The following is a 16,747-nucleotide window of genomic DNA, read 5'->3' on the forward strand; positions in this document are numbered from 1 at the left end:
TAAAGCAGATTTGATAATAGAAGGGAATTGGAAAGTCGTTTAACCCCTTAAGGACCACAGCACTTTTCCATTTTCTGACCGTTAGGGACCAAGGCTATTTTTACATTTCTGCTGTGTTTGTGTTTAGCTGTAATTTTCCTCTTACTCATTTACTGTACCCACACATATATTATACACTGTTTTTCTCGCCATTAAATGGACTTTCTAAAGATAACATTATTTTCATCTTATCTTATTATAAAATATGAGGAAAAAATGGAAAAAAACACTTTTTCTAACTTTGACCCCCAAAATCTGTTACACATCTACAACCACCAAAAACACCCATGCTAAATAGTTTCTAAATTTTGTCCTGAGTTTAGAATTACCCAATGTTCACATGTTCTTTACTTTTTTTGCAAGTTTTAGGGCAATAAATACAAGTAGCACTTTGCTATTTCCAAACCACTTTTCTTTTACAAGATATGACGAGTCCACGGATTTCATCCTTATGGGATATTGCCTCCTGGTCAGCAGGAGGAGGCAAAGAGCTCCACAGCAGAGCTGCATAAATAGCTCCTCCCTCCCCCCCAACCCAGTCATTCTCTTTGCCTGCGTTAGTGATAGGAAGAGGTAAAGTGAGGTGTTAGTTTAGATTCTTCAATCAAGAGTTTTTTTATTTTTAAATGGTGCCAAAGTGTGCTATTTTATTACAGAGCAGCTTCTGGATAGTCTTTTAGACTATGGGAACTGGTGGAATTTTGACTCCCATGTTGTGCTGTGTTTTTTGTGTATGGTCTTAGAGGATTGTAAATAAGACTCTTCCACTTTCACAGGACCTTAGGAGGAAGAGTGGACCTCTTGACACTGTGAAGTTGTTATGCTGTTCCTCAGCATGGAGGTAAGTGCAGTTTTTTATTCTGGGGCTGCTAGCATATCTCAGATTAACTGTACTTGCGCCATTATATTGAGGGGCTTCCCTCTAACAGTATATCCAGACATTTGGCAGCTAATAGCCTAGAAACGCTGGGGTAGATGTAGAATGCCGAAATAGAGATTGCTCCAGACACTCTAGCATTATATTATGGGCCTAGAAGCGCTGGGAAAGTTTATGTGGGATACACTATAACCAGACATTCTAGCATTGTATGTTGGGTCTAGAAGCGCTGGGATATATGGTGTGTGCGAACTATATCGGTCTGGCTGACACTGGGGACAGTTTCCGGATGGTATATGTTTATTACATCCGAATCTAATTTCTCTGCAGCTAATTGCTTAGAGATTGAACGCTTGATTTTATCTAAGCAGGGGTTCTCTGATGCAGTCATTGATACCTTGATTCAGGCACGCAAGCCTGTTACTAGAAAAATTTACCATAAGATATGGCGTAAATATCTTTATTGGTGCAAATCCAAGGGCTACTCATGGAGTATGGTTTGGATTCCCAGGATTTTATATTTTCTCCAAGAAGGATTGGAGAAAGGGTTGTCAGCAAGTTCCTTAAAGGGACAGATTTCTGCTTTGTCTATTTTGTTACACAAGCGTCTGGCAGATGTTCCAGATGTTCAATCTTTTTGACAGGCTCTGACTAGAAATCCGGCCTGTCTTTAGACTGATTGCTCCTCCTTGGAGTTTGAATTTAGTTCTTAATGTTCTTCAAGGGATTCCGTTTGAACCCATGCATTCCATAGATATTAAGTTATTATCTTGGAAAGTTTTATTTTTGGTTGCTATTTCTTCTGCTCGCAGAGTTTCTGAGCTTTCGGCTTTACAATGTGATTCTCGTTATCTTATTTTCCATTCTGATAAGGTGGTGTTACGTACCAAACCTGGTTTCCTTCCTAAGGTTGTTTCTAACAAGAATATTAATCAGGAAATTGTTGTTCGTTCCTTGTGTCCTTACTCTTCTTCTAAGAAGGAGCGTCTGTTACATAATCTGGACGTAGTCCGTGCCTTGAAGTTCTACTTGCAGGCGACTAAGGATTTTCATCAAACATCTTCATTATTTGTTGTTTTTGCTGGAAAACGTAGGGGTCAGAAAGCTACGGCTACCTCTTTCTTTTTGGCTGAAGAGTATCATCCGTGTTGTATATGAGACTGCTGGACAGAAGCCTCCAAAACGAATTACGGCTCATTCTACTAGGGCTGTGGCTTCCTCATGGGCATTTAAAAATGATGCTTCTGTTGAACAGATTTGCAAGGCTGCAACTTGGTCGTCTCTTCACACTTTTTCCAAATTTTCCAAATTTGATACTTTTGCCTCATCTGAGGCTGTTTTTGGGAGAAAAGGTTCTTCAAGCAGTGGTGCCTTCCATTTATGTTCCTGTGTTGTCCCTCCCTTTCTTCCGTGTCCTATAGCTTTGTTATTGTATCCCATAGGTAAGGATGAAATCCGTGGACTCGTCATATCTTGTAAAAGAAAAGGAAATTTATGCTTACCTGATAAATTTATTTATTTTACGATATGACGAGTCCACGGCCCAACCTGTCGTTTTTTTTTCTGCTGTGTAGGATCCCCCCCACAGCTCTCTAACCCCCCCTCTGCCTTACTGTGTGCCATATTGGGTAATGGCAGCTGTCTGCCAGTACCCAATTTGAAATAAAATGTTTTTTTTTTAAATTTAAAAATATATTGAATTTTTCTGTAGTGTAGCTGCCCCCCCTCAACATCCTACCCACCACTCTCTCCCAGATCCCTTCATTTAAAATTATCACCCTCCCCAGTCCTCTTTCCCACCTCACTACTGATCCATTTTGTCCTGTGTAAACTGTCCACGCACCCACCATTGTGCACATGAGCGCACATGCTCCGATGCATGCGCACACCCGTACGTGATCCTGCCCCCTCCTCCACCGATGGCCGCCCACCTCCCTGGATCAGCTCCCACCCACCAACGATCACGGCCATCGATGGCCGATGCAGAGAATCTCTCTGCATCGGACTGCTAAAAACTGTTATTGCAGGATGCCTCAATATCGAGGCATCACTGCAGTAACATGAAAGCGGCTGGAAGCAATCAGGATCGCTTCCACCGCTTTCAAAGATGAAGAGCGTACGGAGTACGTTTTTGGTCATTAACTGCATTTTTTTGCAGGACGTACCCCATACATCGTTGGTCATTAAGGGGTTACATTTGGATCATAAAAGTTTAATTTTGACTTTGCTGTCCCTTTAATGTGTTTCTAATGACTTGTTTTACCGGTGTATAAAGTGTATGGGAAATTTCACCTTTAGCTTTAGTTTTTATGTAAAATAGCTGTTTGCTCCGGCTCCTACTTAGCATATGCAGGAGTTCACATTATATAAAAATGTGTGTCTGTTATTGGCTGATAGCTGTCACATGGTACAGGTGCAGAACTACATTTATCACAAAACAATCTATTGCTCTTTTAAAAATCATAGTAAGTTTTATTGCATTGTATTTTTATTATGTATCTGTGGTTTTGTAATTCTATATTTTACGGTCCTTTTAAATGGACTGAATTTCCCAAAAGAACATCTCATATATTATCACTCTATGTAAACACAAATTCTTTATTTTCTTAACTCTATCCAAGATAACATTTGAAATTAACATTTTAGTGCCTATCTCTCCCACATCCCCTTGCAGTGAGATTTAACACAACTCATATTGATCAAGAGAAGTTAAAGGACTGTGGGTGGAGCACATGATAAAATGTCTGACAGTGAGAATTAGTAGGAAGTACAATACCAATACTGAAGTATGCAGTTTAACTTATATTTAAACAACTGATTTTTTAACATTTCTTTCAAGAGAAAATATTGTTTAATATAAATGATAGAAAATAAAGATTATAATATATTTGTAAGGTTGTGATAGGGCCCCACTTAAATAGATTTTCTACCATTATGTTGTATAGATCTGGGAAGATTCATATTTAAGGTGCAACTATAACACCCATAGAGCTAACTGTACTAAATGTTTGTGGTGAATCAACATCACATATGTAATAAGCTAATCAGCTGATCTGTATCACATAAACTGTTATGTGTGCCTTTAAAGGGACAGTAAACACCAGAAATTTTTGTTGTTTAAAAAGATAGATAATCTCTTTATTACCCATTCCCTAGTTTTGCACAACCAACACAGTTATAATACACGTTTTACCTCTGTTATTACCTTTTATCTAAGCCTCTGCAGACTGCCCCCCTATTTCAGTTCATTTGACAGACTTGCATTTTAGCCAATCAGTGCTCACTCCTCTGTAGATTCATGTGCGTGAGCTCAATGTTATCTATGTGAAACACATGAACTAATGCCCTCTAGTTGTGAAAAACTGTCAAAATGCTTTCAGATTAGAGGCGGCCTTCAAGGTCTAAGAAATTAGCATATGGCCCTCCAAGATTTAGCTTTCAACTAAAAATACCAAGATAACAAAGCAAAATTGGTTATAAAAGTAAATTGGAAAGTTGTTTAAAATTACATGCCCTATTTGAATCATGAAACTTTTTTGGACTTGACTGTCCCTTTAATTATACCATATGTACAGTTAATCAGAACCATTATTTATTATTATCTTTTTAAACCATTTAATATACTTTTTACAGACACGGCCAGAGCACTGAGAGATATCAGGTATTGATGTAACTGGAGTGAATAAGGGAACCTTCTTCCTGAGCACAGACATTGGAGCCTGTTATCAGCATGAACTCAAATGTGTTAGGTGAGTAAAATAGATATTATGCTGACTTTAACCCCTTAAGGAACACAGCACTTTTCTATTTTCCGACCATTTGGGACCAGGGCTATTTTTACATTTCTGCAGTGTTTGTGTAATTTTCCTATTACTCATTTACTGTTACCACACATTATATACCGTTTTTCTCGCCATTAAATGGACTTTCGAAGGATACCATTATTTTCATCATATCTTATAACTTACACATCTTTAACCACCAAAAAACAACCATACTAAATAGTTTCTAAATTTTGTCCTGAGTTTAGAAATACCCAGTGTTTACAAGTTTTTTTGCAAGTTATGAGGCAAACAATACAAGTAGCACTTTGCTATTTCTAAACCATTTTTTTTCTTCAAAATTAGCGCTAGTTACATTGGAACACTGATATCTGTCAGGAACCCCTGAATATCCCTTGACATGTATATATATTTTTTTTTAGAAGACATCCCAAGGTATTGATCTAGGCCCATTTTGGTATATTTCATGCACCATTTCACCGTCAAATTTTATTTATTTGCTTATTTTTTTATTTATAAAATATTTTACCAGGAAGGATACATTGAGATTTCTCTCATTTTCAAGTATGTCCTGGGCTCACAAAACATTGCAATTGATACAATAGGGTACAATAAAATACAAAAACAATACTAATACACAATATATGCAAAAAATTAACATAGAACAGGTAGGACATATATAATCAACCATGACAGGTGCATTCTGTTTTGAGATATGTAGAGAGGGATCTCTTAAAGGATATTAGGCTTGGGGAAGTTTTGAAAGTGTGCGGGAGGACATTCCATAACTGTGGCGCTCTGTAGGAAAAGGAGGATCGAGCTGCTTTCTTTTTGTATTGAGACAAGCTAAATAATGTGCTAGTACTGGATCGGAGGTTATAGGAGGTGGGAATAGCTGGGGAGAGCATTCTGCTCAGGTAGGGTGGGAGCTTCCCAGAAAGGCTCTTAAACACAAGGCAGGAAAGATGGAGGGTGCGTCTGGATTCCAGCATCAGCCAGTTTAGTTCTTTTAGCATGTCACAATGGTGGGTCCTGTAGTTACATTGTAGCACAAAGCGGTAGAAAGAGTTATACAATGTATTAAGTTTGTTAAGGTGAGTTTGCGATGCAGGTGCGTATACTACATCCCCATAATCCATGATAGGCATCAGCAAGATTGGCAAGATTTGTTTCTGTACAGGGCAAATGCAATCAAATAAAAAAAATTGTTCACAAACTTTAGGTTTCTCACTGAAATTATTTACTAACAGCTTGTGTAATAATTTCACAAATGGTTGTAAAATCTTCTCTGGGATCCCCTTTGTTCAGAAATAGCAGACATATATGGCTTTGGCTTTGTTTTTTGGTAATTAGAAGGCCGCTAATTTCCGCTGAGCACCACACGTGTATTATGCCCAGCAATGAAGGGGTTAATTAGGGAGCTTGTAGGGTTAATTTTAGCTTTAGTGTAGTAGACAATCTAAAGTATTGATATAGGCCACCATTTCACCGCCAAATGCGATCAAATAAAAAAAAAAACATTACATTTTGTACAATTTTAGGTTTCTCACTGAAATTATTTACAAACAGCTTGTGCAATTATGGCACAAATGGTTGTAAAAGCTTCTCTGGGATCCGCTTTGTTCAGAAATAGCAGATATATATGGCTTTGGCGTGGCTTTTTTATAATTAGAAGGCCGCTAAATGCCGCTGCACACCACACTTGTATTATGCCCAGCAGTGAAGGCGTTAATTAGGTAGCTTGTATGGAGCTTGCAGGGTTAATTTTAGCTTTAGTGTAGAGATCAGCCTCCCACCTGACACATCCCACCCCCTGATCCCTCCCAAACAGCTCTCTTCCCTCCCCCACCCCACAATTGTCCCCCCAGACTTTCTGCCAGTCCTAAAATAAAAGGTTTTTTTTATTTATTTATTTTTAATTTATTTTTTTTAAAACATATTCTGCTGTGTAGGATCCCCCCTTAGCCCCCAACCTCCCTGATCCCCCCAAACAGCTCTCTAACCCTCCCCCTCTACAATATTGTGCGCCATCTTGGGTACTGGCAGCTGTCTGCCATTACCCAGTTTGCCATAAAATTTGGTATGTTTTTTTTATTTTTAAATATTTTCCTGTAGTGTAGCTGCCCCCCTCAATAACCAACCCTAAAAAAACCTACAAAAAAATTGTACCATAGTGTAGAATTCCCACCCGCCCCATGCATGTGCGCACATCCCTGCCCACTCCCGGCACCCCCGCACGTGATCCCACCCACCTCTGACGCACATTGCCCATCGATTCCCACCCACCAACGATTGTGACCATTGATGGCCGATGCAGAGAGGGCCACAGAGTGGCTCTCTGCATCGGATGGCTAAACAATGTTATTGCAGGATGCCTCAATATCGAGGCATCACTGTAATTGCATGAAAGTGTCTGGAAGTGATCAGGATCGCTTCCACCGCTTGAAAATACTAACATGCAGGGTATGTCGTTGGACGTTAACTACCATTTTTTGTACGACGTACCTGTACGTCGTTGGTCCTTAAGGGGTTAATTACTGGGAAAATAGAATAGATCACTCATTAAACAAATAAATTATTATATTTATATCTGCATCTTTTAAGTACATTTGTGTCAGTGAAGGTTAAAAAGATGGAGCAACCTCCATTGGGCTGAGGAGGAGGGTAAAAAAATACTACTCCCCCCCCCCCCCTCTGTCCTTTTAGACAGATCATGTCCAACAAATGCCTAACCTCACCCCCTGACCTGGTTCATTACCTGCAACTCCATCTTCCCCTGCCCTGACCTCGCTCATGGAACAACTCCCCCAGTGTTCCCCAACCCAGAACCACCACTGATTTGTGTGCTTAATTTTACAGGAAGTATTATTAAACTAATAAAGTTTTTGGCTGTTTATATAAGTAGGACAACCACAGCTGAAAGCTAAAGATTATCATAAGGTCACTGCTTCTTACCCTCTCAAACCATCTCACACTGATGATTAGTCTGTGATGATTTTTTTTTATCATCTGTGATGATTAAGATATCATGTTCTCGCCCAACTGGTTGAGCATGAGCCTGACAGGGCTGTATTTGCAGTTGCTTGTGCAATGTTAAATTGAGGATGGTGGATGCCACCTCTCTTGCCCAGAATACAGATGTACTTGTTCCCTGGCAGAGAACATTATCCACACGCACCTTGTTTAATGCGGCCCTATAACTTGTTCTCATTAGTAATTTAGTTTACTATGATGTAGTAATGTTTACATTCTATGTCATGCTTTTTTAATTTGTGATTTACAGGTAAATACATTTAAAAATAGAAAACTGAAGTCATTTTTGAGTATAAAACATAATCTTTTTATTTAGATGTATTATATTATAAATGAATAAACATTCTTATTTTTTTATTCCATTTCTTTTCATGTAGACAAACACGTCAATAGTTCATATCTATCCTTTACTACAGTCTTAGACACCAATGACTTTTCACAAACATTGGGGCTATCACATCAGATATTTAAAGGAGATGGTGAATTAGCAGGAACTGGGCAGCAATCACTATGTACAGAGAGTAATTCAGTCATCAAACAAGAGGACAACATTTATGCCTTATCTAGGGAAATTATTATCCCTGAGGATAAACCACACATATTTACTGAGTTTTCAAAACATATTAAAGAAGGTAAAAGTCTACAGTCTAGCCAAATGATTAATGCAAAGGAGAAAGTGTGAGAAAAGCTTTAGATGGAAGTCTCGTCTACTAGAAAACTACAGAATTCACACAGGTGAGAAACCACACGCATGTACTGAGTGCGGCAAATGTTTTACACAAATGAATCATCTGAAAACTCATGAAAGGAGTCACACAGGAGAAAAGTCTTTCACATGTACAGAGTGTGGAAAATGTTTTACACAAATAAGTAGTCTGAGAAGTCATGAAAGGATTCACACAGGAGAAAAGCCTTTTACATGTACAGATTGTGGAAAAAGTTTTTAGCATTGTACATGTTATATACCAGAGGAATTACTGAGGGGAAACTGATTTTATTTCATGAGACACAATATCATTAACCATAATCAGTTTAATTTAAATGGCTACTATAACTAAAAGGGACATTATGGGCCCCATCCGATATGCAGCGTCTCCCGCAAAAGCCGGCAACGCCGGTTTTTGCGCGGGTTTGGTATCACATATACGGCGTAGCATACAACTTACGCCCGTATATTTCACCCGTCGCCCGCAATTCTTACTCCCATAGGCTAACGTGACCGCGTCGTAAACCGGTTTCCAATATCCAGCGCAAGGCCTTACGTGGCGAAAATGGAGAAATCTTACTCCATTTTCACCTTGCCATAAAATGCAGCCATAGCAGGCCTTGCGCTGAGTATGGGAGCACCGTAACTCCCTAAAATGCCTGCAAAAAAAAAAACTAACACCTAAAGCATGCGCAATGTCTATCTACCTGTCAACCGCAATCACCCACCGCAATAGCTAATAAAGTGTTTAGCCCCTAAACTGCCGATCCCGGACCCCGCTGCCACCTACATTACATTTATTAACCCCTAATCTGACCCCCCCTACACCGCCGCCACCTACATTAAATTTATTAACCCCTAATCTGACCCCCCTACACCGCCGCCACCTACATTAAATGTATTAACCCCTAATCTGACCCCCTACACCGCTGCCACCTACATTAAATTTATTACCCCCTAAACCTAAGTCTAACCCTTACACCCCCCTAACTTAATTATTATTTAAATAAATCTAAATAATATAACTATTATTAACTAAATTATTCCTATTTAAAACTAAATACTTATCTTACTAAATACTTACCTATAAAATAAACCCTAAGATAGCTACAATATAATTAATAATTACATTGTAGCTATTTTAGGATTTATTTTTATTTTACAGGCAACTTTGTATTTATTTTAACTAGGTACAATAGCTATTAAATAGTTAATAACTATTTAATAGCTACCTAGTTAAAATAATTACAAAATTACCTGTAAAATAAATCCTAACCTAAGTTACAAATACACCTAACACTACACTATCAATAAATAAATTAATTAACTATAATTAGCTAAAATAAAATACAATTAAATTAAATAAATTATATTACAAAAAAACACACTAAATTACAGAAAATAAAAAAAATTACAAGAATTTTAAACTAATTACACCTAATCTAAGCCCCCTAATAAAATAACCCCCCCCAATAATAAAATGCCCTACCCTATACTAAATTACAAATAGCCCTTAAAAGGGCTTTTTGCGGGGCATTGCCCCAAAGTAATCCGCTCTTTTACCTGTAAAAAAAAAGAACAATCCCCCCCAACATTACAACCCACCACCCACACACCCCTACTCTAAAACCCACCCGATCCCCCCTTAAAAAAAACTAACACTACCCCATTGAAGATCACCACCCTACCTTGAGCCGTCTTCACCCGATGGGGCAGAAGAGGACATCCAGACCGGCAGAAGTCTTCATCCTATCCGGGCAGAAGAGGACATCCGGACCGGCAGATATCTTCATCCAAGCGGCATCTTCTATCTTCATCCATCCGATGAGGAGCGGCTCCATCTTCAAGACCTCCAGCGCGGAGCATCCTTCCTGGCCGACGGACTAACGACGAATAACGTTACTTTAAATTACGTCATCCAAGATGACGTCCCTCGAATTCCAATTGGCTGATAGGATTCTATCAGCCAATCGGAATTAAGGTAGGAAAAATCTGATTGGTTGATTTAATCAGCCAATCGGATTGAAGTTCAATGCCCCGCAAAAAGCCCTTTTAAGGGCTATTTGTAATTTAGTATAGGGTAGGGCATTTTATTATTTTGGGGGGGCTTTTTTATTTTATTAGGGGGCTTAGATTAGGTGTAATTAGTTTAAAATTCTTGTAATTTTTTTATTTTCTGTAATTTAGTGTTTGTTTTTTGTAATATAGTTTTTTTAATTTAATTGTATTTTATTTATGCTAATTGTGGTTAATTAATTTAATTTATTTATTGATAGTGTAGTGTTAGGTGTATTTGTAACTTAGGTTAGGATTTATTTTACAGGTAATTTTGTAATTATTTTAACTAGGTAGCTATTAAATAGTTATTAACTATTTAATAGCTATTGTACCTAGTTAAAATAAATACAAAGTTGCCTGTAAAATAAAAATAAATCCTAAAATAGCTACAATGTTATATATAATTATATTGTAGCTATCTTAGGGTTTATTTTATAGGTAAGTATTTAGTTTTAAATAGGAATAATTTAGTTAATAATAGTTATATTATTTAGATTTATTTAAATAATAATTAAGTTAGGGGGGTGTTAGGGTTAGACTTAGGTTTAGGGGGTAATAAATTTAATGTAGGTGGCAGCGGTGTAGGGGGTCAGATTAGGGGTTAATAAATTTAATGTAGGTGGCGGCGGTGTAGGGGGGGTCAGATTAGGGGTTAATAAATTTAATGTAGGTGGCGGCGGTGTAGGGGGGTCAGATTAGGGGTTAATAAATTTAATGTTGGTATCAGCGGGGCCCGGGAGCGGCAGTTTAGGGGTTAAACACTTTATTTAGGTGCGGTGGGGTCCGGGAGCGGCGGTTTAGTGGTTAATACATATTAATGTAGGTGGTGGTGGGCTCCGGGTTTAGGGGTTAATACTAGGATAGGTTTATTGCGGTGTGGGCTATGGCGTTTTAGGGGTTAATAATTAGGCTTATTGCGTTGTGGGAGGTTGTCGGTCTAGGGGTTAATACATTTATTATTAGGAGTGAGAGGGGGGATTGCGGATATAGGGGTATACGTATCGGGCTTATTTTTGGGAGGCATGTTAGACAGTTACGGGAGATTTAAAACATTTTTTAACTTTTCTTAGGCGCCGGCAGTTTCTAAAGTGTCGTAATTCACTAGCGACTCCAGAAATTTGTACTTACGCTTGTTTCTGGACATCGCTAGGCAGGGTATATGTAATACCCTGATGTGCGAGGTGAAACTACGGGCGACGCGGGTTCCCTCGCTTGCGCTGAAAACTACGCCTTATATCGGATCGCGCCCTATATGTCTGATAAATCCCTTTGTATCAAGAGCACAAGCGTTAGGTATATTTATACCATGTGTGCATATATCATGTAATGCTGCTGTTTACTACATAATGAGATACAATGTTTTTCATGCAAATAAAAAGTGATTGTAATCCAGACCAGTATTTTGTGTTTTTTGTATAATTAAACACCCAATATCACAGAATAATTAGGAAAACAACATCAGACAGAAGCCAAATCTGACAGTGAAAGTTAAACGCTGATAATTCAGATAGAGCAGCAATTTTACCCAACTTTCCAATTTACTTCTATTATCTAATTCTTTTGGTATCTTTTGTTATAGAGTAAACCTAGGAAGCTGATATTATATGAGCTTAGGGGCGTGCACGTGTATTTGAAGTTGTTTGAAATGTCATGTTCTATCCAATCCATTTAAGTTTAATTTTGACGTTACTGTCCCTTTAACAGTACATAAAACAATATCAAATTAACCCCCCACCTACACCAACCCAGATTATTAATCACCAGCAAGACTTTATACACAGACATTTTCTGTTACTTAAAGGGATAGGAAATTACACTTTCATGATTCAGATAGAATGTGTAATTTTATGATTTTATTTCACTTCTGTTAAACTTATGTACTACTGAGAGCTGACTGGTGGCTACACACATGTGTCTCTTGTCATTGGCTCACCAGATATGCTCAGCTAGTTCCCAGTAGTTAATTGCTGCTCTATAGCTGACTTTGCAGGAGTTAAAGGGACAGTCTACACCTTAGTTGTCATAAAGTCTTACTTTAGATTAAGGTGCAAATAGCCTCCTGCACATTTTCTATATCATGCAGTTGGAACAGTAAAAAAGTTATTTTAAAATGAATATTGTCTCTGGCCACTTTAAAATGGCTGCCAAGCTCAGCCCACTGATGACATCATGATCTGGGCTGCATCTAGGCACTCTGCTGAATAGCAATGACAGTCTGTTCCATCCAACTAGTGAGCCTTTTGTGATTGGATGCCATATGCAGCCCAGATCATGATGTCATCAGTGGGCTGAGCTTGGCAGCCATTTCAAAGTGGCCAGAAACAACTTTTTTTTTACTGTTCCTACTGCATGATATAGAAAAGGTGCAGGAGGCTGTTTGCAGCTTAATCTAAGGTAAGACTTTAAGATGACCAAGCTGTAGACTGTCCCTTTAAATACATAGTTATATACAATCAGTGGTACAATTTAAAACTGATCTAACAGATTAAACATTATTGCACCCTTATATCTCTTTAATTAATAACAGAAATAATTAATAAAAATTGTATTTTAGATAATCAATATCTTGGCAAATTTATCACAATGTTCTCTTCATTAAACAAGGACTCACAACAAGATAGCACAAAGCTAGATCTGACTAAAGGGACAGTAAACACCTTGAGACTGTAATATAAACTGACTAATTATTCCTAGGAAAACAACTTTACCGTATACTTTCATTGTCTAATAGTATTGTTATATCAGCTGTGTGCCACAAGCGTACAGTGACTTATAATGCAATAAACACACAGAAATAACGTCACTGACTCACTATTTAATGTCTAATAGTATTGTTATATCAGCTGTGTGCTGGGATATTATCTGTGTGTCACAGACGTACAGTGACTAATAATGCAATAAACACATAGAAATAACGTCACTGACTCACTATTTAATGTCTAATAGTATTGTTATATAAGCTGTGTGCTGGGATATTATCTGTGTGTCACAGACGTACAGTGACTAATAAGCAATAAACACATAGAAATAACGTCACTGTCTCACTATTTAATGTCTAATAGTATTGTTATATCAGCTGTGTGCCGGGATATTATCTGTGTGTCACAGACGTACAGTGACTAATAATGCAATAAACGCATAGAGATAACGTCACTGACTCACTATTTAATGTCTAATAGTATTGTTATATCAGCTGTGTGCCGGGATATTATCTGTGTGTCACAGACGTACAGTGACTAATAATGCAATAAACACATAGAAATAACTTCACTGACTCACTATTTAATGTCTAATAGTATTGTTATATCAGCTGTGTGCCGGGATATTATCTGTGTGTCACAAACGTACAGTGACTAATAATGCAATAAACACATAGAAATAACTTCACTGACTCACTATTTAATGTCTAATAGTATTGTTATATCAGCTGTGTGCCGGGATATTATCTGTGTGTCACAGACGTACAGTGACTAATAATGCAATAAACACATAGAAATAACTTCACTGACTCACTATTTAATGTCTAATAGTATTGTTATATCAGCTGTGTGCCGGGATATTATCTGTGTGTCACAGACATACAGTGACTAATAATGCAATAAACACATAGAAATAACTTCACTGACTCACTATTTAATGTCTAATAGTATTGTTATATCAGCTGTGTGCCGGGATATTATCTGTGTGTCACAGACGTACAGTGACTAATAATGCAATAAACACATAGAAATAACTTCACCCACTTACTATTTAATGTCTAATAGTATTGTTATATCAGCTGTGTGCCGGGATATTATCTGTGTGTCACAGACTTACAGTGACTAATAATGCAATAAACACATAGAAATAACTTCACTCACTCACTATTTAATGTCTAATAGTATTGTTATATCAGCTGTGTGCCGGGATATTATCTGTGTGTCACAGACGTACAGTGACTAATAATGCAATAAACACATAGAAATAACTTCACTGACTCACTATTTAATGTCTAATAGTATTGTTATATCAGCTGTGTGCCGGGATATTATCTATGTGTCACAAATGTACAGTGACTAATAATGCAATAAACACATAGAAATAACTTCACTGACTCACTATTTAATGTCTAATAGTATTGTTATATCAGCTGTGTGCCGGGATATTATCTGTGTGTCACAAACGTACAGTGACTAGTAATGCAATAAACACACAGAAATAACCTCACTGACTCACTATTTAAAGGGACAGTAAACCCAAATATTGTCTTTCATGATTCAGATAGAGCTGCAATTTTAAGGAACTTTCTAATTTACTCCTATTATCAATTTTTCTTCATTTTCTTGGCATCTTTATTTGAAAAAGCAGGAATGAAAGCTTTGGAGCCGTCCCATTTTTAGTTTAGTACCCTGGATAGGGCTTGCTGATTGGTGACTACATTTAGCCATCCAATCAGCAAGTGCAACCCAGGTTCTCAACATAAAATGGTCTGGCTCCAAAGCTTTTATTTCTGCTTTTTCAAATAAAGATACCAAGAGAACAATGAAAAATTGATAATGGATAATTTAGAGCGTTGCTTAAAATTGCACGCTCTATCCAAATCATGAAAGAAAAAAATTGTGTTTTTTCCCTTTTAATGTTGAAGCCATTTAATGTTTCTCTGCCCCCTGCAAGTGGGGCAGAGAGAAAGATGCAGCATTATCGTGACCTCTTATTGTGACTTCATCAGAGACATCTGACAAAGCACTCGATGAGCGAAACTAAGTCATTGTAAAACAAACCCTCTGAGGATGGACATTATGGTGCAGAATATCTAAAGGTCTCTGGGATGGCGAGATTATTTAAAGGGACAGTCTAGGCGAAAATAAACTTTCATGATTCAGATAGAGCATGTAATTTTAAACAAATTTGCAATTTACTTTTATCACCAGTTTTGCTTTGTTCTCTTAGTATTCTTAGTTGAAAGCTTAACCTAGGAGGTTCATATGCTAATTTCTTAGACCTTGAAGCCCACCTCTTTTAAGATGGCATTTTAACAGTTTTTCACCACTAGAGGGTGTTAGTTCACATATTTCATATAGATAACACTGTGCTCGTGCACGTGAAGTTATCTGGGAGCAGGCACTGATTTGCTAGACTGCAAGTCTGTCAAAAGAACTGAAAAAAGGGGCAGTTTGCAGAGGCTTGGATGCAAGATAATCACAGAGGTTAAAAGTATATTATTATAAATGTGTTGGTTATGCAAAACTGGAGAATGGGTAATAAAGGGATTATCTATCTTTTAAAACAATAAAAATTCTGGTGTAGACTGTCCCTTTAAAGGGATTGTAAAAAACAAATTAAACTTTTATCATTCAGACAGGGCAGGTAGTTTTAAACAACTTTCTAATTTACTTTTATCAACAAATGTGCTTAGTTCTCTTGGTATTCTTAGTTGAAAGGTACACCTAGTTAGGCTCATATGCTAATTTCTAAGCTGCCTCTTATATGAATGCATTTGACAGTTCTTCACAGCTAGAGGGTGTTAATTCATGTGTTTCATATAAATAGCATTGTGCTCATGCACGTGGATTTATTTATGAGTCAGTACTAATTGCTTGAAATGTAAGTTTGTCAAAATAGCTGAGGGATCTGCCAAAAAAACACATCAAAATTTGTACTTATAAATACAAAATACAAAGCGTAATTGTTGTGGTGTTTTCTTGTAAAATAACGTGAACATGGGCGTTCCATGGGTGTGTATGACATTTTCTCTCAAATCCCAACGGAATTATCTAAACATTTCCATCCTTCAGCTCTCACTGTTTTTCTCACAAATGAAAAGGTGGCGAGGTTGTGACAAAATACTGTAAATACTTAATACACTAATAGATACCTGAATATGAAAATATAGGTGATTGTAAGATGCGCATCTTTTTTTCTTTTAAATTGTTTATTTTCAATATCGGCAAAAAAGATAGATAATATACAGATATAAGTAAGATAATCACATTAAATAAATTAATTTGCCACGCAGGGCGGATAAATCAAATTAACATCATATTAATATGGTCTTCACCTGAGCAATGCAAGTTTCATTATGAACTTATCTATGTAAAGAAAACTATTTAAATTAAATAAATTCATTTGCTACGCAGGGCGATAAAGCAAATTAGCATCAGGTTAACATGGTATCATTTAAACCTTAAAGGGACATGAAACCCACATTTTTTTCTTTCATGATTTAGAAAGAGAATGCAATTTTAAACATCTTTCTAATTTACTTCTATTATC

At 37.2% G+C, this 16,747-nt stretch overlaps 1 protein-coding gene across 1 annotated transcript in view; it reads left to right on the forward strand.

Annotated features, from left to right (window-relative positions):
- Positions 1-4,550: 4,550 nt before the first annotated feature.
- LOC128659911 (gastrula zinc finger protein XlCGF26.1-like) overlaps positions 4,551-16,747 on the forward strand; it is a 109,230-nt gene continuing 97,033 nt past the window's right edge. Inside the window, exon 1 of the mRNA XM_053713496.1 lies at positions 4,551-4,665. Within this exon, the coding sequence (XP_053569471.1) occupies positions 4,647-4,665 (19 nt within the window). The 5' untranslated portion in view covers positions 4,551-4,646. The remainder of the gene's footprint in view (positions 4,666-16,747) is intronic.

The sequence above is a fragment of the Bombina bombina genome, chromosome 5, assembly GCF_027579735.1.
Source record: "Bombina bombina isolate aBomBom1 chromosome 5, aBomBom1.pri, whole genome shotgun sequence".
Taxonomy (NCBI): Eukaryota; Metazoa; Chordata; class Amphibia; order Anura; family Bombinatoridae; genus Bombina; species Bombina bombina.